This window comes from Ambystoma mexicanum, chromosome 4p (genome assembly GCF_040938575.1).
Source record: "Ambystoma mexicanum isolate Mex_15411 chromosome 4p, UKY_AmexF1_1, whole genome shotgun sequence".
Classification (NCBI taxonomy): domain Eukaryota; kingdom Metazoa; phylum Chordata; class Amphibia; order Caudata; family Ambystomatidae; genus Ambystoma; species Ambystoma mexicanum.
In genome coordinates, this window is record NC_090927.1 from 1,177,517,419 (window position 1) to 1,177,542,495 (window position 25,077).

At 49.7% G+C, this 25,077-nt stretch overlaps 1 protein-coding gene across 1 annotated transcript in view; it reads right to left on the reverse strand.

The window, feature by feature from the left end:
* Positions 1-25,077, reverse strand: part of ACAT2 (acetyl-CoA acetyltransferase 2) — a 521,847-nt gene that overhangs the window by 251,237 nt on the left and 245,533 nt on the right. The window contains exon 4 of the mRNA XM_069606820.1: positions 20-137. Coding sequence (XP_069462921.1) covers positions 20-137 — 118 coding nt within the window. The remainder of the gene's footprint in view (positions 1-19; positions 138-25,077) is intronic.

The window sequence follows — 25,077 nt, forward strand, 5'->3', positions numbered from 1 at the left end:
TAACTATTTCACCGCTTACCTGTTACACCCATGTGGTACTTGTAGAAGGCATCATTGAGGCCATCACTTAGAATACTGTCCTGCACAGCAACATCTCCTATTTTCACCCCACCTCGCATGTGCAATAAATGAGGAGCCTGCAAGCAAGATATTGAAATAAGTAACTGAGACACTGTTAACATTATAGCAGGACATGGCACAGTTTAACTTCAATAGCTTGCTAAAATGTGATTCATCCTCTATGACATGACCACAAACGATTTCCGCCCTTCTACTGGTGTCATGCCATTGACCCGGCTGAAAGGAAATGGTGATCAGGTTTATTTAGTGTGAGCCACAGAACAATTGATAAACCAATGATTCAAAAAACCCAGTAAGGCCTAGGCAGGGAGGGGTAGAGGCGGGGTCAATCACCTTTCAGACATGCTCAGCAAGGCAAGGAAGAGGTCTTAAGGATGGGAAGAAATTGTTATATAAAGAAGACAATAATTAACCGTTCCCATTCAAACAATGATTCTTTCATTGCATTTATAGAGATAACCCACATAAAACAAATGTAGACAGCAGTACATTTACATACCATTTTTTTACCTAAAATTGGTAACATCATGGTACCATTGTATGCATCTACCCCATCTCCAGTCCAAGGCATACATTCGTTTTCAGAAATTGATTAGCAGAGTGTGCTAATTAAAATATTCTTGATTAGCAAACAAACCCATTTGATTAGCAATGTTGCACTAATAGGTTTAATGACACCAGATGTTATTTGTACCCAAGACATAAAATGAGCATCAATACGGCATTTTTGTATACCTCTGAAGACATTAGCAAGATGTGTCAGGCCTTGCCAATTCTTTCCGTTAGACCTTCATGTCGAGCAACTTAGTTTACCTACTCAACCTAATTGAAACGCACTCGACCCATAGCAAAAGATGACAAAAAATGTAAATGCGCTTTCTATAAAATGGTGCATGTCACTACAAACCCACTTTGTTTGGTACACTGCTGCCACCCAGAGGCCAGCAAGTGAAACCTTCATTTGCCATTAACTGCAAAAAAAGTAAATCTTAAATACAAGTTTCATACATCCCCTGCAAATGGTACTCGCCCTTCATAAAAATCTACCCGATTCTGCGAGGTGGCGAGTAGACTTTGTGCACCCTAGTTTTGTGTCTTTTTTAAAATGGGAGTTTTGCTCAGTTTCAAGACATCTTTTTATGTAAGAAACAGATGCTCCACAATGGATACCGCAGCCTAGACTCCCTTACAAATACACGCGGCCAGAACGGTAACAAGAAAATTAAACTCATAATCCGTTTTAGGGTGCATGCAAACTGCCAAGTTTAAATAATTTAAAGTACTGGGCATTGTGGGACAGACCATTAGTTTAAACAAATAAACACTCCCGGAGAGAAAAGAAGCTTGAAATGAAACAAGTGTGGTGGAATCACTGAATGAATAATGGCTCGACAAACTACCAGTAATCATTATTGTGCACCACTGAGTGCTGTTTGGCTGTGGGGACTTGTAGTAAAATGCTTACAATGAAGACGGGAGTCGCTGGGCTTGTAACGTTGTGTTTATTCTCTCATAGGTTTCATGCAGAATGCACGCAACGTGCGTGTCTCAGTAATGGAGGCCAACGGGCCTAACGTGGCTGGGAGAGTGCAGCCTTGATGTCCGTGTCCAAGATTTGCGAGCCGCGGGCCCACTTTATGGGAGGGCTCGGCAGGACGCACCTTATCGCGCCCTTCGCTCGTCCCGTAGTGCGCGCGAAGCGCGCGGAGCTTGGGTTTGCGGCGAGATCTCGCGAGAGCGCGGGCTCTCGCGATATCTCTACACATCTCCCCTTTTCAATGCACAGCGAAATCACTGTAAAACAGTCATTGTATCTCACCGGTCTTCTGTGTTCTCTTCTGGGCCGATCATCAGTTCTGGTGCAATCCTCCTCTTGCTCCTGATCGGGATCTGCACTCAGTGCTTCCGGTTCGACCTCGGTTTCTGCCCTCTCTCTGTCGTCTCCTCCTAGTTCTCGTTCTTCACCTGCTCCGTAGTCTCTTTCGGTTTCCGTTCGTGATCTCTCCGGAGTCCTCGCTCTTCCTCGAGTCTTCTGGTATAGTGCCACTCTTTCGAGATTCCATGCTTGCCCGTCTTCCGTGCGAACATGATTTGCTCCTTTGTGAATCACTTTGATGGGTCGGCTAAACCGAGACCCCGTGACCTGATCTTTCTTCGGTAACCGGATTTTAACCAAGTCTCCTTTTCCTATGTCGGACGCTTGCTTGGTTCTTCTTCTCCGATCACTCCATGATTTCATGCGTGTCTTTTTGCTTTCGATTCTCCAGACTACTTCTGCCATGTCCACCGCTTCATCTTCTCGTATTTTCGACAACCATGGTGGAATCAGCGTGGATGCCGCACTCCTCCCTCTCAACATTTTGAACGGGGATATTTGGGTGATCCCATTTGGAGTGAGGCTGTGGGCCGCTATGGCCTCCTTGGTAGTTTTGAGCGGGTCCATGCCCGAAGCCGTTGCCAATTGGATGGCGCCTTTTATGAACCTGTTGGCCCCCTCTACAAGCCCGTTGGCCTGGGGGTGATATAGGGCCGCTTTCTTTTGTTTAATGCGATTTCTTTTTAAGAATTCCTCCATGTCTTTTGAGACTAGTTGCACCCAGTTGTCTGTAACCACTTCCTTGGGGAGGCCTTCCCTCTGAAAAATTTCTGAAAGTACTTCTATAACGGTTGCCGTAGTTATGTTCGGGACAAACGCGGCCTCCACCCACTTGGATAGGTAATCAACCAGTACTATGCCGTACCGGTGTTCAGGTGCCATTGCTTCCAAAGGCCCTATGAAGTCAATGCCAACCTTTGACCACACAGCCTCTGGAATTTCCGTGGGTATTAGGGGTGCTTGGCGGACCTTAAGTCTCTTGTCGCTATTGAGGCATTCATGGCAACGTTCTATCATGGATCGAATTTCCTGGTCCATGGATGGCCACCAGTAGGCCTCTCTCACTCTGCGACGGGTCATCGTGTTTCCCAAGTGGCATGTGTGGGCTCTACATAGAATGATACTGCTCATTCATGTGGGGGGAATAATCTGATCTGATTTCATAATTATCCCCTCCGTTTCAGATAGCTCGTCTGACACCTTCCAATAGGGTCTCATGCCCTCGGGCAACGCCTTTTCACTTGGCCAACCTTCCTTGGTCCATTTGCGAATCTTGGCCATGGTGGGGTCTTTCTCATCTTCCTCTTCCCAGTGTCTCTCACCGAGTTCCAGGGAATCTGGCGCTCTCAAGTCCATGATGGATGCAACTATGCATTCTCCATGAAGGAACGTGGTGGCTTTATCCTTGCCCTCCGGCAGTCTCGACATGCAGTCAGCTTGTGAATTTTTCCAGCCTGAGATATGCTGGATCTCAAACGTGTACTCTTGCAGCTTGGCTGCAATGCATGCTAATCTGGGTGTGGATACTTTTGTGCCACCCGGGCTGAGCATATGGATAAAGGGCTTATGATCAGTCACCAACTTGAATTTGGTGCCCCATACGTATGTCCTGAAATGTTCCACTGCCCATGCGCAGGCCAACATTTCTTTTTCTATGGTGGAATAGTTCTGTTCCGCCTCCGATAATGCCTTCGAAGCAAAGGCCACAACATGTTCCGTGTCACCTTTCTTTTGTGTTAGCACTGCTCCCAGTCCATAAGCACTGGCGTCGGTGGTGACGACTGTTACCCACGCCTGATTAAATGGTTGAAGGCTTGGTGCATCTATGATATGCTGCTTTATATTCTCCATCGCCGTCTTTTGGGGTTCTTGCCATACAAATTCCGAGCCCTTTTTGAGTACATCGCGGAGGGGTGCCGTGGTCTCGGAAAACTTCGGTATGAACTTCGCATAGTACTCAGCCAGCCCCAGAAATGACCTTACTTCCTCTTTGCTGTTTGGTTCCGGTGCTTTAATGATTGCTTGCATGAGATTCTGTTTGGGACTGATACCTTTTTCTGAAATCTTATACGCTAAGTATTTAACTTCTTTCACTCTGAACAAGCATTTTTCATGACGTAACCGCACCCCTGCTTCTTGTAGCTTGTTTAGGACAATTCTTAACGTGGCGTCGTGCGTTTGCTCATCCTCCACATACACGAGGATGTCATCCTGGAAGTACACCACGTTTTTAACTTTCCTTAGCGAGACATCCATCATGCGTTGGAAGACCCATGCTGCTGATGACAACCCGAATGGCATTTTGGTGAATTGGTATGTGCCAAATGGAGTGATGAATGCCGTGAGGGGTTACGACTCTTCATGTAGCTGTAGTTGGTGGTATGCATTCCTCATGTCCACTTTTGAAAATATTCTGGCTTCTTTCATTAACAGAATGAGTTCATTTATGCTTGGAAGAGGGTAGTTATCTGTGATGACTTCCAAGTTTAAACTGCGCAGATCTATGCACACTCTGAGTTCCTGTGATTGGGGTTTCTTTATAAGCACGATGGGGCTCAGCCATTCAGATGCTTCGATTTCTTTGATGACCCCCTCCATTTTCATCTTTTCCAACTGACTTCTAAGGATGTCCCTTGCCGTGGCTGGTACTGGCCTCACTCGGTGCTTTACAGGGACCGCATTCCTTTTGAGCACTATTTTGTGCAGAAAACCCTTGATGTGCCCCGGCTCCTCCGAGAAAAGTGTTGGGTAGTCGCTTTTGACGACAGGTCCGCTCGTCACCCTGACCGACAGGACCTGATCTTCGGTGCTGGGATCCAGTCTGATTTTCAGCTTTTCTTGGTCGTCCCACCCTAGCACTGCTGGACCTTCGTGACTGAAGTAGACCCTGGTTGTGGTTTCCCTTCCTTTGAATTCTACTTTGGCCTTGATGTATCCTAACAGTTCGACTGACACCCCTCCAAACACAGTGGGTTTATGCCTCGTCATTAACACTTGCACCTTTTCTTTTCCCACCATGTCCTTATAAGTGCGAAGGGGAATGATCGTTAGATCCGAACCTGAGTCTGCCATGACCCTTGTTTCCATGCCATGGATCTTGATCATGCAGTGAGGTTTCTCTCTCCTTGCTCTTGTGCTGTTCACCATGATGACTATTGGTCTTCCTTCATCTTCTGAGGAAGATTCTTTCTCCTTATTACGATCTGCATTAAGGCTGGAGACTTTCTTGTTCCTCCACCGACACACAATAGAGAAATGGCCAATGAGTTTACAAATGGAGCACTCCTTGTCTCTGGCTGGGCACTCCCTGTCGAACGCCAGGTGTTTCGTGCTGGTGCACCTGTGACACTTGAGGGGTTCTTTCCTGTTCCCTCTCCCTTCTCTCTTTTTGCATGGAAACCCACTGTTTGTATTTCAGCGGAACTCTGGGCCCCAGTAAGCTCCTTTCGTCTTCCCGCCGTTTCCTCGACTGCTCTGGCGATCTCAATCGCTTTCTCCAACTGCAGTTCCTTTTCAACAATGAACTTATCTTGGACTTTCCGACTGTTAGTGTGGACGACCAACATGTCACATATGAGGCTCTCCGCATTGTTGCCAAAACTACACAGCGCCGCTAGTTCCCTCAGCTTGGTGACGTAATCGTCAACTGGTTCAGACATTTCTTGCCTTCGAGTGTAAAACCGCATCCTATGGAGCACTGTGTTCTCTTTACTGGCAAACCTTTTTATGATTCTCCTGACCGCCTCCTTGAAAACATCGTCATTGTCGCCAGCCACCGGTATCGGGATGAGACTCTCGAATATTCTTTGTCCTTCAACTCCCAAGGCATTTAGTAGCATGGCCCTGCGCCTTGCCGCTGAGAACCCTGCCCCTCCTAGAGCCTCCACATATGTCGTGAATAGGGGCTGCCATTGTGGCCATGGGATGGCAGGCCTACCTGGAGTTTGGAGAAAGGGTGGCGGTGGCGTTGCTCCTTGCATGCTCCTCTGAGTTCTGGTGGTGATCCTCGTCGCCAATTTATGTAGTAAAATGCTTACAATGAAGACAGGAGTCGCTGGGCTTGTAACGCTGTGTTTATTCTCTCATAGGTTTCATGCAGAATGCACGCAACGTGCATGTCTCAGTAATGGAGGCCAACGGCCTAACGTGGCTGGGAGAGTGCAGCCTTGATGTCCGTGTCCAAGATTTGCGAGCCGCGGGCCCACTTTATGGGAGGGCTCGGCAGGACGCACCTTATCGCGTCCTTCGCTCGTCCCATAGTGCGCGCGAAGCGCGCGGGGGCGGAGCTTGGGTTTGCGGCGAGATCTCGGGAGAGTGCGGGCTCTCGCGATATCTCTACAGGACTCCTCTGGACATTTGTGGATCATCTTTGAAATATAATATATTGGAGTGATTTTCATACCGTACCACTGTATTATTCTGTGCCACGCCCTTCCCACCAGAAAACGGAGTGCACTGCTGAGTCTGTTTGTCCGTATGGCGGTTAATACTAGATTTTACACTCCGAGGCTGCTTTTTTCAGTATATCGTAATAGATATCATTCAGTGGTTCTATACTGGTAAGCCTGTAGCGTTTTGATGCCAGCAGTTAGCAAAAAATATCAATTGCATAGCTCCGTAAAAGTGGCTTGCAAGAGGGCCAGAGGCACGACCAAGGGTAACAAGGCAATTAATTAAATAAAATAACCGTTAATGATAGAAACTCCAAGCTACAAACGATTGGGGCTGCAGTGGATTCGGTGGAGGCTGTCTGGGATAAAAGAGGCGAGACCCATCTAGCGCAAGATAAAATTACAACCTACCTAAAGCCATCGAGTGTTCAGCCTTCGACTCCATCACAAGCCATATCAAATGTTGGAACACAGCATATTGCGGGATTGGTGGAAGTGAATGAAATAACTAAAATACCTGATCCCAATCCCATAGATAATAATGGGTTGCTTAATTTGGTTCTAAATTTGAAAAGAGGTTACCTCTGTATATAATGAGACAGAGATATAAACCAGTCAATAATATTATAGGGTCTTAGTTACCTTTAACAAATTTGGAAAGATCACCTGATCTTGGGAAAATTGATGAAAAGGCTTACACCTCCTCCCCCATAGATGAGGATTCGTATTAGTCTACTAATTATTCTGAAGACGACATTACACATGAACCTGAGCAGATAAAAGTATTAAAAGCCCGCTTTACCTTATGTAGTTCCATTTGCAAGGAACAGAAATAATTAAAAGAGGATGTTGGTCAATTAGAGGCGCTAACCTACACAGCCATTGGAAGGGTGCCTGGTGGAAATGTGGATGGCAGAATTGAGAAAAATTGTGTAGTAATTCCTACTGTGTCTGACCAAGAGGCAGCAATGATGTACGCTGAGGATTCTATACTTGCATTACATGAAGAGGTGGGGGTGACAATCTTGTGGTTAATCGTCCATCTCGTCCATCAGTAAGCAACAATAATAGGGTAAAACATTTGACAAAGGTTAAAATGAACTTGGTAAAGCTTTACTGAGGAAATAAAAGAGCAGTATGAAAAAGGAAAGGGTTTATCCAGAAGAACCTTATCTTTAGCGAAAACGACAACTGAAAGTGTGACTTGTGTTGAGACGGATGAGCATTATTCCATTGTTGAACAAACTAAGCAACAAGGGAACTTAAAACAGTGGCCAACTAATAATAATGGAGACAGGGAATCTCCTAAAAGTACGGTATCATCAGAGAAAGACATAATAAAATTAAAATTCATACATAGTAAAAATAAATAAGAAATTCAGCTAATTTAACAGTAACAAGAATGTTTTACATTTTAAACAGGAAATGTTACACTCTAAAAATTTCCAAAATACAATATAATAAATTAACAAACAAAAAAGCAAATAAGTAGACTGATCAACCCTGCCAAAAGGAGATACATGAAAGATCTGATAACAGTTGTACTTCTTCAAATTTCACCAGGTAGCTGTTGACACTTTTCCAGACCTGTGTAATGGCAATGGTTAGGCCACGACTGTAGCCCAACAAACACCTTAACCACAATAGTTCACTTGTAATAAATTCCAGATTTTCAACATAATTAGTCAAGTAACATCCATATACCAGTCTCATGGTTGGGCAATAAGTCAAGACAGGTCCATCTTACTCAATTGTTTGCACATAAAATAGATTCTACAGGTCCTGCCTTCAGGCGGAATACCCATCCATGCCCCTTTAACTTCCAAGATGTCTAGGCGGTTTAACCTTATATTCATGAAAATTCTGCCTGTAGCCGGAGAGGGCAATAACTGGAGATAGACTTGGGGATGTTTGCAGGTAAAGAACATCCGAGAGAAGTACTTCAGAGACCTCATAATGGCACCTTTATCATGGCTCATCACCCAATCCCACTTTTCAACAAAGTTTTTAAATGTTTTGAGCATGGTACCTTCTCCATGCTCCCAGTTGGGTTCCCAGACAATTTTGCCAAAAGATTGCTAATTTTTCACTTTACAGTTCTGCAATGTAGCACAATTATTGCCCTCCAATGAGGATTTAAGAATGAACAAAAGAGAATCCGGTCCTGCATACTTGATCTTAATATATAGCTTGTCTAAGAGGGCGCTAGAGAGCCGTCCAAAATGGCGGCCTCCCTGTGAGCTCCGTGGAGCTCCCCAGAAATCCTGAATAATCGAAGCATCTGTGGTGCGCAAACTGTTCGCTGCTGCCTCCCATTTGTCACTGAGGCGATTCCGCGCAGAACGCGTTATTTTATCCACCTGTCCTCGGGCGTTCCGCCCTGTTTACTCAACGGCGAAGAACCCCCCCATCCCCCCTCACCCCTGTGTGAACGGAGCACGGCCGCCGGCGGAGGCGTGGAAGACCCCGTGCAAAGAAGGCTGCTGACAGCAGGGTGGACCGGCGACCCAAGAGAACTGCTCGAGAGGTGCCAGTTGAACCAAGCCGGAGCCCCGGACTTCTGGAGAGTCGGCGGGCACGAAGATGCTGCGACGAGGAAAATCCTGCAAAACCCTGTGAGACCAACGCGGGCGACTGGGACTGCGCCAGGTGCCTGATCCGAACACCGCTGGAGACCAGGTACGTGCGACCCACGCACCTTCACACGTATTCGTCCGCGAGGCAGGACCCGTGTGAGACCCCGGTCCTCCCGAGTGACAACAAGCACATAATAAGCGCATAAATAACCGCTGGGGCTCAAGGAATCCCCATGCCCAGGCCCACACGCACAGAATAAAGCAAGACCGAGCCCGAACGGCCCGAAGCCACCCCAACGGTGCGACTCACAGTGCTACATCGGCCCTGGGGTGAGCGCCCCCAACTGAAGCACACAGCGGGTGGCCAAAATCGAAGCGGCGTGATCCAATGCCCATTACGGACGCGCTGCTCAGCGGATCCGGGTAGCAACAGCCGTGATCAAACTGTGCATTACTCTACGTCCACGGAAGGGCGGCAGGCAAGCCCAGCACTCCTGTTGAACCGGGGATTTGAAAAGTCACGACACCCTGCCTAGCCCTCAAAGCAACCACGCCGAGCCCTCCACGAAGCCCTGTCAACAGCGCACATCCCCCGAAAGGTCACATACCGTCGGAGGACCCATTATCTCGCCAGAGAAACGACCAGTTGGGCGCCCCCGGAAGGTGAAGACCCCTTTCAGTTTGATACAATTAAGAACTCTGAAGCAACACCCCCTAATGCGGGACAGACACGGCGGCAACGCGGCAAATGCTTTAACATTGAGCCAGGCCCCACCCAGCATAACGAGGCGCCCAGTACTAGATAGGCACGGTCGTCCAGCCAGTGTTTCCCAACCTGCCGCCCGCCGCCCCTGACCCCCTCAGCGTGGGCACTTAAGACGACCATGGGGAAAACCGACAGATCTCAAAGAAAGCTGAACTTCGTGGGCAGCTCTACGACTAAACCTCCTCGAACAGCAGATCGCAATCTCCCAACCAGGCAATAGCCCAAGATGAGGAGGAGGCCCACGGTTTCGCCATCAGGGAAATCCTCCTTGAGCTTAAGGCGGGCATAGGAGGCCTAGGGAGCAAACTCGACACACTCTCCTCCAAGGTTGACCAGATCCAACACCGGCTGGACAAACACGCTGGCAGGCTGGACACTGTCGAACAGAGAGTGTCCGACCTCGATGATGGCGCAGCGGCCCGACATCCAGAGGAGCCACTCTAGAAGTGCAAATGAAAGCAGTAAGCGTGAAGAACGAGGATTTGGAGGGCCGCTCTCAGCGCAACAACATCAGGATTGTCGGAGTCAGGGAACAACAACTTACCAGAAAAATGGAAGATCACGTGGAAAAGATATGCACAGACCTATTCGGTGCAGAGATCCTGTCCAAACTATTTGTCGTTGAGAGAGCTCACCGTGTTCTCAACTCAAGACCAATCCCAGGGGCAAATCCTCGCCCAATCATAGCAAAATTGCTAAACTATAAGGACCAAGACGCTATTCTTAGGGCGGCCAGAGAGAAAGGGGATCTCCAATACGAGGGCAACAAGATCCAATTTTTCCCAGACTCCTCCCAAGCAGTCCAGGTGCAAAGATCGTTCACAGCTTTGAAGCGCAGATTACAAGAAAATCAGATCCAATATTCCATGCTCTTCCCGGCCAAACTCTGCATTCAGCACGAGGGCAGGACCCAGTTCTTTAACACACCGGAGGAGACCAGCGATTACCTAGATCGCTCTGGCTGTAGATCCGCCACACTCAACGGAAGACCGCAAAGGGGCGGCAGACCTAGGAGAGATTCACCGTAAAATGTTCCCATAAGATACCCAAAACAGAGGCAAAAGATTTCGTAGATGTTCAAAAACTACCACCACAGATCAAAAACCACATCTGAAGAAGGGAGCAAGCCTCCTATTGGAGGGTCACCTGCGCCCCAAGCACAGCAATGTTAGTTGTATTGTTAACATGGGACTGTTTATCACGGGCCAGTTGGGGGTTGCCCGTACAGGTAAGGGAAGTTCGTTCTGCAAAACCGCCACAACCCGCACACCCCCGTTCCACAATGGTTACACGAAGAACCGCCTATCAGGCGACAGTCAAGTCCTCCCAATTCCTCCATGGAATGCGACTCCAATCAAACCCACGAGTCCATGCCCGACATGATCCTACTGATCCTCTCAAATGGCATTGACAGTGTTGAAGATCGCCACTTGGAACATATGTGGCGGTAACCAGCCCGCAAAAAACGAGGAGAGTCCTCCAATATCTTCGAAGACACAAAATTAATATAGCCATACTACAATAGACACATCTGCTACCTTCGTCTGAACAACACTGGGCCAAATAATGGGGATGCCATCGGTATTTCTCATCCTATTCGTCTTATGCCAGAGGTGTCGCGATCCTAATCGACAAGAGAACTAATTTCAGCCTTATTGAGTCAAAGAAAGACAGCAGGAGGAGGGCCCTATTGGTAAGGGGAATAATCGCTGGGGAAGAGGTGGTGATAGTGAACTCATACGCACCGAACACTGATGGACCTGATAATTTCAACTGGGTAATGACCCACCTGGACGTGACCAATGCGACGACCATTGTATGGCGAGCAGACCTCAATACCCCACTCGATCCCAGGCTCGACAAATCCCATAACACATCGGGGAGCCCATCCAAAGACAGTGCCCAAGTTCAAGAGATTTGTCAGGCCTTTGACTTATCCGACACGTGGAGAAGACACAATCAAGACAGCAGAGACTATACCTTCTACTCGGCCGTGCACAACACCAGCTCCCGGATCGACTATATCCTGGCATCATCCCACAGCCCATTCAACTGGGGAGCGTGTCAAATTCTACCAAGATCATACTCCGATCACTCGATGGTCACACTAGAAGTCACCCTAGCGGGCATCACAATACCTGGACTCAATTGGCGGTTCAAACCTGGTTCACTCACAGACGCTGTATTCGCGGCAGAACTGCGACAAGAAATAGCCTCTTTCCTGGAAATTAACCAGGATTCAGTCGATTCGGCCAGCACCCTCTGGGAAATGCTCAAATGCTACGTGCGAGAAATATGCCTGGCAAAAGAAAATAGTTTATTAAAACTGATCCGTGGAGAACTATTCAGTAGCGAGCTTCGTCTGAAGGAACTAGAGCGCAAATCCTCCACTGCCCCAGACCCACGCATCCAAGCCGAGCTAAAAGAAGAACTCTTGAAGTTCAAAGATACAGCGGACCGAGAATTAAAATTCCTTGGTCGCAGGCAGCAGATTAGACAGTACGGAGAAGGACAAAAACCAGGCGCACTACTGGCCCGGCTTCTTACGATAGCTAAAACTCCATCCGCGTTGAACATATCAAGGATTTGCAGGGTCGGAGGGTGTACACAGAAGAAGAAATCTCCAACGCATTTCGAGAATTTTATCACAACCTGTATAGTTCCAAAGGTGCCTCGGACCCCAACATGATACAAGAGCACCTCAATGATACTGATCTATACTGGGTGAGCCAGGACCTGTGTGAACCTTTGAACGCTCCTATAGCACTCGAAGAAATTCAGGAAGCAATAAAATCTTTGCCAAACACCAAAGCCCCTGGACCCGATGGGCTAGATGGAGAATTTTATAAAGCACACGCAGAAATGGTGGCCCCCCTTCTTCTTCGAGTCTATGAGGAATCGGTGGAGCGAGGAAAACTCCCCCCGCCCCCTCACGATGCGCAAAGCCAACGTAATGGTGTTGCACAAAGCTGGCAAACCCGCAGAAGACTGTTATACAGGCCGATCTCCCTAATTAATTTAGACAACAAAATCCTAGCCAAAATTCTGCCAACCAGATTACTCCCTCTAATGCCGGACCTGGTGCTAGGCGACCAGGCCGGGTTCATCCCGGGGCGCTACAACCTATAGCATCAGGGGGGCTGTTTGGCATCATCGAGGCCCTAGAGCCGACACAACAGGCAATAGCAGTGCTGTTAGATGCTAAGAAGGCGTTCGATTCAGTGGAGTGGCCCTTCATGTTCGCAACACTTAAGCAGATGGGACTGGGTAACTTCTTCCTCAAGTTAGTAGCTTTGTTATATAACGAGCCACGCTCATACATCACACTAGAAAAAACCAGATCCACAGGTATCGCACTAGAGCACGGAACAAGACAAGGCTGCCCACTTTCGGCCCTTATCTTTGCCCTGGTAATGGAACCACTGGCCTCGAGGCTAAGAGCTGATCAGCGACACCGGGGGTTGAAGTTGGGTCCCCACAGATTAATTGTCTCCCTCTATGCCGACGACGTCATGTTTGTCAGTGACCCCCAAACCAACCTTAACCCGATAATGCGAGAAGTGATACAATTTGGGCAAATGTCAGGCCTCAAAATCAACCACTCTAAATCAACAGTGTTCGCCTTGACCCCCAGCATGACAGAATTTGAGGATGACCATGGGTTTAAATGGGAAAACTCGAAAGTGCGTTATCTGGGGATCAATATGTCTCGAAGCCACCACGAGATATTTAGAGACAACTATGTAACTACACTACAGTCTCTGCAGGAACAAGCCCAGAGATGGAAGTCTCTACCACTGAAACTCTGGGGCAGGGCCTCTCTGACGAAGATGGTCATCCTCCCTAAACTTCTTTACCTCTTCACATACATCCCGCTACTCCTCCCTAAATCCTTTCTTTCAAAAATTAAGAGCATGATCCTAGAGTTGCTATGGGCGGGGAAACCTGCGCGGGTGGCCTACAACACCCTAACACTACCGACATCAAGTGGTGGCCTGGCTCTCCCAGATATAGAAAAATACTAGTGGGCGGCCCAAGCACAATTCTTAAGCCACTGGTACTCAACCCACTTTATCAGACCACACGTACAGGTAGAGCGAGCCCTAGCCTCCCCTGACCTGTTAGCTGCAGTCATAATAAGCCACATTCCCGTTCCGCATAAAACGTTAAACACAGTCCTATCCACATATGCGATATGGAAAAAGATTGCTAGCGAATATGGAGTGGCTATACGATTCTCCCCCCCTGTTACCAATAAAATTCATACCCGGTATCCCCCTCACAAACGAAAAAGTATTGCTGATATGAATAGACAAAATAGGGATACAATCCCTCGGAGACCTCTTCCCTTAGGGCACCTTCCTAACCCCTCAAATGGCCACAGACAGAGGAGGAAATACCTCCCTGGACGTTTTCCTCTACTTTAGACTCCGCCATACCCTGCAATGGATGTTTCCCACATTCCCTAAGCAACCTCCTACTTGGGATTGGTTACATAACGTAATCCAAGCACAAGGGGAAGGTAGACTAGTGTCAATTCTGTACAAATCCCTGTTAAGAGACACTCTGAAACTTAACCCTAAAGTGCAACGAAAGGGTGAATCGGCTACCCAAGGACCGATTCCTGAAGAAGACTGGTCCTATATTCTTCGTCAAACTCAAAAGGTAGCCCTAAACACTCGCTATAAGTTAATCCACTTTAACTTTGTACACCAAACTTACTACACCCCAGTCAGGAAAAACAAACATCACCCAGAAGTATCGGCCCAATGCGAAAGATGTGCATTTGCCAACGCAGATTTTCTCCACCTAGCATGGGGCTGTCCAGGCGTTCACCGCTTCTGGACCTCCGTCATACAAATAACATCTGACATTATAGGTGAGCAAGTGACCCCCCTGCCGCTGGCACAGCTCCTCGGTCTCACCAAAAATCTGCAGCCAGTGTCACGCAAGCTGGCAGCGCTTCTCATGGTTCTAGCACGAAGAATCGCAATGTCATGGGATTGTGGCCCACTCCCCAAGATCGAAGACTGGAAAAGGGATATAACCTACTGCCAAGACATGGACACCGAATTTATTCGGACGCTGCCTTGGCATGCGCGCCCTCCCGACATTTGGGGGCCATACAGAACGTATCTGCTCAACAGTGCCGAATCCTCAGACCCAGACAATCCTAGCCCCTAAAAAGAAAGGGCCGAAGGGCCAACACAGCACAATGGCAACGCCGGAGGCAATCCATCAAACTCAGGCAAAGAAAGGAGGCAACCAACGTTAAAGTGGACACATGGGGTGTGAGGCGGTGGGGTGGGGGGGTTGATGACGGGTTCTGTTTAAAGGAGCACCCTGTTGGTGCAATGTTCACTTGACGACTGTAAAAGTTCAAAAATAAATATATAGCTTGCCTCTATTAAACTCGATAAGAGCAGACAGGGATGTCAACCCCATCTCCAATCGTACGGCTTCAATTCGGGTATAGTTAGTTAGTTAGTCCCAAAATCCTTCTCCAAACAAGTCCTTCCATACAGTCAGATCAGGAGGACAGAGTAAGATGCTTCTAAGGCATATAGAAAAGCAGCAGATAGTTTCTGTTTATATATATTCAATATACCAATTGGACTAGACCCGGCGGTCCACTTAGAGAATGACATAACTGCAGCAATGGTTGACAAGGTTTTTACTCTCTTGTTTTGTTTTACTATCTTATTCTCTCTTGTTCTTATTGATGTCACCTCATGCCCCAAATACTTATAGTAAGCAACCCTTCTGATATTACCCAAAGGACAGACTATAGTAGCTTTTTTACAACATTTGCGACCAACAGCCATAAATTGAGTTTTTCCTAAATTTATTTTTAGGCCATTTAGTTCAGCATAGGCAAAAACAGCCTTTACACTATGGAAAATACCCATAAAAGGTGTTATCTAGTATAATCAGATCATCGGCATAGCCAATCCATCCTACTTTATTAATTCTAATTTTTGGGAATGCGTTTAGTTTTTTCATGAAAATATTGCCAGAGTCATCAAGAAACAGGTTGACTAGTATAGGTGTTAAAGCACATCCCCGTCTGACTCCTTTTCTAATATGGATCTGGCCCGACATCAGACCTAGATTATTCAGCCTGACTCTAGCAGTATTATTTTCATACACCGTTTCGCACGCATATAGTTGGTGTTTAGGCATACCCATCATTTACAACTTTGCACATAGCTTGGCTCTATCCACCGTATCAAATGCGGGCAAAAAGTCCACGAAAAACAGGTACAAGGGGAGGTCATCAGAACATTTGGCTTGCTCAAAGTATTTATCATAAATATGTTATTAGTTGAATATCCCTTTCTGAACCCCGTCTGAAATCTACCAGGGATGTTATCTCTGACTATCCAGGCATTGACCTCCTTCAGAATAAAAGGTACAAAAAATGTTACTAGGGATATCAGTTTAAGCCAATAGACGGTCATTCACAGGCTGATCACGTGGGCCATTTTTAAATACCGGTATGATATGGGATGTACTCCACGAGTTAGGGATCACACCAGTATCTACAATCTTACCAAATAGTGTTGCAAAAATATCCGACCAGCAATCCGGGTTATCCCTAATGACTACATTAAAGACCGTCAGGCCCGGGGGCCCTAGAAGATTTCAACTTCTTGATAATATCAATTATATCCTCACGGTCTACGATTACATTTAAAACATTTTCTAAATAGATCACATCCCCTTTAAATTTATCAGTGCCATATTTTTCCCAGGTTACACCATCCTACAGCGGAGTTCATGCTTACCAGTATTAGAAGCATTCTTATAGTTAGTCCAGAATGTTTTTTTTATCTCCATCCAGCAGTATTCCTACCATATTCTGCCAATTAACATTATCTTCAGAGGCACTATATCTACGGATCCAATGAGTGTATGCATTTTTTTAGTTGTTGCTCAATGATAGCTACATCAAAAAATATGTTACTGCGATCTATTGCTCTTAGTTCACTGCGCATCTCTCTTTTTTTGACATATCACCTTGGCAAAAAGGCCTTGATTATACGAGGCCTGCTTCAGAGGTAAGAGTTTTGTTTCCATAGGCATCAAGCCATGCATACAGGAAGATAGCCAGCAGACTCATCTGCAGTTGCTATAGTCAGTCATATTTAGCATGTAGACCCCTGCACCAAACACTAGCTTTGGCCACATTTTTATCGGACCAGCCCAACCTATTACCATTAGATGTCACAGTAACTTCACCAGTCCTATCAAAGGCCTGTATCTCTTGTTTTCCTATCCCAAAAAGGTACAGACCAGAATGGCATGGTCACTGTAAGAGTTAGTAAGAATTTGGAAATCAGTTATTGAGGCATATCTTTTCACTGAGGCATATATAGGCCAGGGTAGAAGTATATACACTATTGGTCCATGTAGTACCAATACATAACTTATTTTTACCAAACCCATTCGCCAACTGTAGGTCCATATCAGTAACAAACATTCGAAGGGATTGTGTCCTCCGACGTATTCCTTATCTTAGATATCTCCTTCCAGCTTTGCTGGCCTCGGAAATTTTCTCTCTAGAGGGCGCTGCGCGTCGACGTCCGCCGAGTCGATGTCCCTCGACAGCCTCCGTATCGACGTCATCCTGCCTATAAAGGCCGCGCGCAGCGTCCGTTGCTCAGTTCCGTTTTCCGCACTTACTCAGTGCCTCGGAATATTGTTGCTCAGTTTCGTAGAGAATTTATCCTATTTACCTCGAGATATTCGATCCATACTCGATGGCTTCCTCGTCGGAACCGACAACCCCTCGGTCCGGCTTCAAAAAATGCCGAGACTGTGGGAAAAAGATGTCGCTGACTGACCCTCACAGAGTTTGTCTGTGGTGTTTGGGAGCTGAACACCATTGTTCGGGGTGCGAGGACTGTATGTCCATGACAGCTAAGGCCCTGAAGTAGCGTAGGGGGAAGCTGGAGAAAGGTAAGACTTCAAAAGCTTCTTCTTCCTCGACGAAGAAGAGACATTCGTCTCCTCATCACCATTCGCACTCCAGGTCTCGGAGTGGGTCCCATCACTCCTCGAGATCGAAGCACTCGAAGAGGAGACGTCGAAGATCCCCTTCTCTGTGCTCCTCTTCCTCCGTTTCTCCTAAGAGAATCCCTTGCCCCACGAAACATAGTTCCCGGGCTGAATGGGAGGAATTCCGCAAAAATATGGTGAGCGTCTTCGAGAAAGCGGCCTCGACCCCCTCGAAGACTGCCGAGAGCGATGCTCTGGTCGAAAGACCCGAAGGTCTAAAACGCCGCGAGTCGCAGTACCCGGCGAAGGAAGCTTCTCGAGCGCCTCACAAACCCTCGAGTAAGGCTATGACCTCGAAACCTTCTTCGAAGGTTCCGTCGACGAAGGTTCCGTCGACGCCAAGGTCGGTGTCTTTGACGCCGTTGTCGAAGGGATCTTCGACACACGGGTCTGTCGACTCGACGCCATCTTCGACACCGGCGTCGACGCCAAGGAAAGTCATGGTTGCGACACACCCAGTGGCTATCCCCAGGTCCTCGAAGAAGGTTGTCGACTTCCTCGAGCAGAATCCCAATTCTGTCGAGGACCTCGAGGCCTCCGCCTTTGTTTTCGACGCCACGCCCGAAGCCTTCGACATCGACGTTTTTGAGGCCAATTACAACAAGTTTGGCACCCTCTGCCTTGGAGATGGGTTTCACACCCTTTGGGAGTTCAGAACAATTGAGAACTATGTCCTCAATTATGGAAGAGGGAGAACTATCTGAACAAGAAGACACATTTGAGTTGCAGGGACCTGCAACCCCAGTTCAAGAGGAGTTAACCTCAGAAGAACGCAGGTTAAAGGATCTCCATGATTCCTTACATGAGGCAAGTGGGTTAGACACTTCCCCTGAGGTGGAGTTCGCTAGGCCAGACCTGGGGGAGCATGCTGAAACCCCCTATAGAGCCTTAATGGCCAGGATCACAGAATGTATGGGTTGGTCAACACCTTCACAGGCTTTCCAACAAGATGACCTTACGGATATTCTTGATAAAGGTCCACAGGAGGATCCTGTAGTGCCCCTTCATAAAGCTCTTCAGAGGAAAATCATGACGAACTGGGAAACCCCGGATGTCGTTCCGGCAGTAAATAAAAAACTGTCTAGTAAATACAGGGTCTCTTCTGCAGACCCAGAGTTTTTGTCAAAACACCCATCCCCAGAAAGTCTGGTGGTACAAGCAGCATCTTCTACTGATGTCAAGACTGCTTACCCTACCGTCCCACAGGACAGGGACGATAAGAAATATGATGCTATGGCAAAGAAAGTTTTTTTCGGCATGTAGCATGGCGTTAAAATCCGTTAATGCTACTTGCACCCTTGCTAGATTCAGCCATACACTTTGGGAGTGTGCTTCTACAGCGGCTGACTGCATACCGGAGGGAGAAGAAAGGGAGGCGTTCCTAAATATCATACAGGACGGAAAAAGACGCTATGTGCGAATCCCTCCAGATGGGCATTGATTCGGCTGACAGTATCAGCAGAGCAATGGCGGCAAGTACAATAACCAGGAGATTGGCTTGGTTGAGAAAGTCTTGTTTTGCCCCAGATGTGCAAGCTAAGCTCTTGAACATGCCATTCGATGGCTCTTCTTTGTTTGGGAAAAAGGCGGATGACAGTTTAGAAAAACTGCAAACATCAAAGGCAGCAGCAAAATCCCTAGGCGATGCAATCCGTCAGACACCTTTTCGTCCCACAGGAACCTCTGCGAGGGGCAAGTCCTTTCGCTTCTACTCCGCATTCGGAAGAGGTAGAGGACGACCGGCTCAAAGGGGACAAAGGAGAACTACCCGAGGCGGACGGGGTAGATATTCAAAAGCCACAGCAACAGCAGGTGCCTCTTTACCATTGGCATCTGCATCAGCCGCCCCAAAACCACTCTGAGGACTTCCCTCACAAGACACCTGTAGGAGGCAGGTTAACTCAACATCTGGAGGAATGGCAGGCTATCACGTCAGATGCTTGGGCATTGGAAACAGTTGCCCAAGGTTACTGCCTGCCTCTCCTACGCATACCTCAGAGTCATCCACTGGGGATCAGCTCTCAGAAAGCTCCAGATCCGCTCCTCTTGCAGGAAATTTTAGACCTGCTAGAGAAAGGTGCCATAGAACCCGGTACCTGTAGCGGAGAGGAACAAGGGCTGGTACTCATTCCAAAGAAAGACGGAGGACTGAGACCCATCTTGGACTTGCGAGAATTGAACAAATTCCTCAGGAAAGACAAATTCAAGATGGTAACTCTTTCTCAGATCCTTCAGGCCCTTCAGTTCCAGGACTGGTTGGTATCTCTGGACCTTCAGGACGCTTATTTCCATGTGCCTATCCATCTCAAACACAGGAAATACCTGAGGTTCGCAATTGGCAACTCTCATTATCAATTTCGAGTGCTGCCATTTGGGCTGACCTCCGCCCCGAGGGTCTTCACCAAGTTAATGTCGGTAGTGGCTGCAAGTCTAAGGAGGGAAGGGATTCACGTCTACCCCTACCTGGACGATTGGTTGATCAGGGCTGTACCTTCGGAACAAGCTCAGATCCAGCTAAATCACGTTTGCCACTCCCTTCACAGACTGGGCTTCTCCCTCAATTTAAAGAAGTCACAAATGATACCATTGCAGAGACTCCAGTTCATCAGAGCAATCCTGGACACTTCCCTGGGAAAAGCCTCGCCACCAGAGGTGAGGGCTCAAGATATTCTACAGATGGTTACCAAGTTCCAAAATGCCCAACGTCTCCCAGCCTTTGACTTTGAGGTTGCTAGGCCTCATGGCATCCTGCATTTTCCTAGTGCCAGAGACTCGCCTGAGAAGGAACAAGTTACTTACCTGTAACTGTTGTTCTCCAGCATGGGTCTGGCATGGATTCACATGCTCATGAATATTCCCCGTCGTCAGGCTGGGAATCCTCGGTAAAGAAAAAACCAGTATCAGTTTCGTTTCTGATCTGTCTTTCGTAGTAATAACCAATCACTGGTCTCTGCGTCATACTGACCACAGCCAATGACTGCCCTCTACCTAAGCACCGCCTCTGGCAGCCATCTTCAGATTTGGAAGCACGTGAAGTGGCAGTATGACCAAGTGAAGAGCCGCAGAGGGGTAGGCAGGAGGGTTCGCATGTGAATCCATGCCAGACCCATGCTGGAGAACAACAGTTACAGGTAAGTAACTTGTTCCTTCTCCAGCATGGGGTCTGGCATGGATTCACATGCTCATGAATAAAGAATACATAGCAGTACACACATGCACAACCACGGGAGGTGGCAAAGGCTCAACATTAAGCATCACATAAACTCAACATTAAGCATCTTACCTCCTCACCAGGCTCACCTCAGGCGAACAGGTTGCGCAGCACTGCTTGGCCGACCCTGGACTCCTCCCTGGAATCCCGGTCGACGCAGTAGAATTTTCGTGAAGGTGTGCGTCGACCTCCACGTAGCAGCCCTGCATATGTCCAGCAGGGGCACACCAGATAGGAACGCCGTGGTAGCTGCGATCGCTCTGGTGGAATGGGCTCTCGGACGGCCAGGCAGCGGTCGGTTTGCCAACCGGTGACAGCACATGATACAGCCGGAGAGCCATCTGGAGATGGAAGCCTTCGAGAGAGCCTTCCCCTGATTGACAGGTCCAAAGTTCACAAAGAGTTGTGACGTCTTCCGAAAACCCTTCGTGCGGTCCACGTAGAACTTCAGCGCTCTAGCTACATCCAGCGAGTGCAAAGTCCTCTCAGCCGGCGACGAAGGCGACGGGAAAAACACAGGTAACACCAAGGGTTCGTTGAGATGGAAGTCCGACGGTACCTTGGCATGAAGGAGGGGTGCGTCCTGAGCACTACCCTCGTGTCGTGGAAAGTCAAGTACGGGGCCTTGCAGGAAAGGGCCTGGATCTCTCCCACTCGTCGTGCGGAGGTGATGGCCACAAGAAAAGCTGTTTTCCACGATAGAAACTTCAACGGGGCCGAGTGCAGAGGCTCGAACGGAGGTCCCATGAGCTTGGTCAGCACCACGTTGAGCTCCCACGCCGGGGCCGGAGCCTTCACCGGCGGGAACGATCTGAACAGTCCCTTCATGAACTCTTTCACCAGACGATGAGACCACAAGGACGTCCGGCCCGTGGTTCTGGTGTATCGGGAGATCGCAGCAAGATGAATCTTGATGGACGCGTGTGCCAGACCAGCTTTGGCCAGCGTCAGCAGGTACGGCAGTACTTGGGGAGCCGTAATCCGTAGAGGGTTAATCTTCTGTGCGTGGCACCAGACAGAGAACCTCTTCCATTTGTGTCCGTAGCATTTAAGAGTCGAGGACGCCCTGGCCTTTGCAAGAACCTCTCTGCAATCGGCCGGTATGTCGTATCCTCCAAACTCTAGCGCTGCAGGAGCCAGGCCTGCAAGTTCAGCGACTTCGGGTCGTGGTGGAGGATGGCGCCTCCTTCCCTGGAGAGTAGATCCGCGTCCGCCGGCAGCTTGATCGGCGGGGACGCTGACAAGTCCAGAAGGTCCGGGAACCATATATGCCTCGGCCACGCAGGTGCGACGAGGATCATCCTGCACCGTGACCTCTTGAGCTGGTTGATGAGCCGGATTAGCAGAGGCAAGGGAGGGAACGCGTAGAGGAACAGGCCCTCCCAGGGGAACGAGAAAGCATCGCCCATGCTCCTCGTCTGGGGAAACCTGCTGGCGAACCTCCGGCACTTGGTGTTCGTCGCCGTCGCGAACAGGTCGATCTGGGGTGTGCCCCACCGTCGGAAGAGGCGATCCACCAGATCCTGCCGTAGCTCCCACTCGTGGCACGAGCGCAGCTCCCTGCTGAGTGAGTCGGCGATGGTGTTTTTTATCCCTGCCAGATGAAACGGCACCAGAAAAATCCCTTGGGCGACGGCCCAATGCCACAGGTCCTGCGCCTCCTTGGACAGCGCTGGGGACCTGGTTCCGCCCTGTTTCCTGATGTAAAACATGGTGGTGGTGTTGTCGGTGAAGATCCTCACCACCTTGCCCTTGAGGGACGGAAGGAAGGACCTGAGGGCCCAAAACACTGCACGGAGCTCCAGGACGTTGATATGTAGGGACTTCTCCGTCGGGAGCCAGAGTCCCCTTGCGTGCAGATTTTCGGTGTGCGCTCCCCACCCTTCCAGGGAGGCATCCGTGGTCACAGTCTCCTGGTGGGCTGGGGTCTGGAAGTCCATGCCCGCCGTCAGATGCGCGCGGGTGCCCCACCACCGTATCGCTCGTCGGAAACTCTCGTCGAGCTTGATCCTTTCCTCGAAGCTGCCCGTCGTCTGGATCCAGCGCGCATCCAGGAATTCTTGCAACGGGCGCATCCGGAGCCTGCACATGGGAATGAGGTAGATGCAGGAAGACATCATCCCGAGGAGGGACTTGATGGACCTCACTTTGGCCGCGTCGGCCACCAACATCCGTTGCACCTTGCCCAAGATGGTCCTGGTCCTCTCCTCCGACGGGGAGGCCAGAAGGGACACTGTGTCGAGCCTCGCTCCCAGAAACAGTGCGACTTGCGCGGGCACCAGGTGGGATTTGGCGTAGTTCACGGAGAATCCCAGGTCCGTGAGGAGTTGGACGGTCCTTGCCGTGTGGACCACGGCGAGCTCCCTCGTCTTGGCGCGGATGAGCCAGTCGTCCAGGTAGGGGTAGACGTGAATCCCCTCGCGGCGCAGCTGCGCCGCCACCGGTGCAAGGCACTTGGTGAATACCCTGGGTGCCGACCGTAGTCCGAAGGGAAGGGCTTTGAACTGGTAATGACGCCCTTGGACCACGAATCTGAGGAATTTGCGGTGCCCCTTTAGGATGGGAATGTGGAAGTAGGCATCCTCCAAATCCAACGACGATAGGAAGTCTCCTTCCTCCAGCTGACCCAGGACGTGCTGGAGGGTGACCATCCGGAACTTCTGCGCCTTGATGAACTTGTTCAGACGTCGCAGGTCTAGGATGGGGCGCCATCCTCCCGTCTTCTTCTTCACGAGGAAGTATCTCGAGTAGACTCCGGAGCCCCGAAGCCTCTTTGGGACGAGTTCGATGGCGCCCTTTCTGAGCATCGCCTTTACCTCCAGGAGAAGTTGAGGGACGTGAAGTTCTTTCCTGGCCACGGGGGGGACGCGCGGGCACCTTCTTTGAAACTCGAGCGCGTGGCCCCGGGCCAGGGCGTCCAGCACCCAACGGTCGGTGGAGATGGACTCCCACACGCTGACGAAGCCCGCCAGCCGGCCTCCCACCGGGGTGCTTCGGTGGGGGCCCGACCCCACGGCCGGTTCAATCCTGCTTGGACGCGGCCTTGCCGCCTTGACCTCCTTGGCGACGACGGCGGGGTCCGCTAGACTTGCCTCGTCCTCTGTAGGCCTCTTGCGACGACGAGCGGGCCGCTTGACGGTAGGAAGCGAAACCGCCGCCGGAACCTTTGGAGGCGCCCTTGCCTCCGCCGCTCCGAAAGGGCGTCCGTCGTTGCAGGACTCCAAGGGCCCGGGCCGTCTCCGTATCCGCCTTGATGGCCTGAAGGGAATCGTCCACTGTCTTCCCAAACAGGTTGTTCCCGTCGAAGGGCATGTCCAGGACTCTGGTCTGGACGTCCTGCCGGAAGTCCGTAGCTTTGAGCCATCCACGACGTCGAAGGCAAACGCCGTTGCCCAGCTGGCGGAACCCAGTGTCGGCGATGTCCGTCGCCACGGTGATGGCGTGGTCCGAGGCCACCTCACCTTCCTGCAGGATCTCAAGGGCCTCCGCCCTCTTGTCGTCCGGCAGAAAATCCAGCAGGGGAGCCATCTTGTACCAGAGCTCCCTGTCGTAGCGGGCCACGATAGCCAAGGCGTTGGCCGCTTTAATCGTCGTCGCTGCCGACGAGATGACTCTACGCCCCATAGTATCCAATTTCTTTCCCTCGCCGTCCGGCGGGGAAGTCGATGTGGAGGCCGCACCCCCCCCGCTTTCTTCCTGGCTGCCGCGGAGACGACGGAGTCCGGGGTAGGCTGCGCCCGGAGGCATAGGGGGGCTGTGTCCGGGACCCGGTACTTTTTCTCGTACCGGTCTCTTCTAGCTGGCGTCGTGGAAGGGTTCTTGAGGAGGGAAAGGCCCTCATCCCAAATGTCGTCCAACAGAGGCACTGCGAGGACCGTCTTCCTCTTGGCCTCGCGCCGCTGATAAAGGAAGCCTTCCTTTTTCTTCTCCTCAGGGCAGAGTTGGAAAAGCTCGGAAGCCCTGGAGATCATGGAGTGGAAAGATCCGATCTCGTCGGGCGGAGAGGCCCTGGTGGGAGGCGACGACGGAAAATCCTCGTCGTATGCCTCGTCGTCCGTACCCGTCGCTGCCGTGTCAGTCCCCGTATCATCCCCTCGGGTGGATACGGGGAGGAG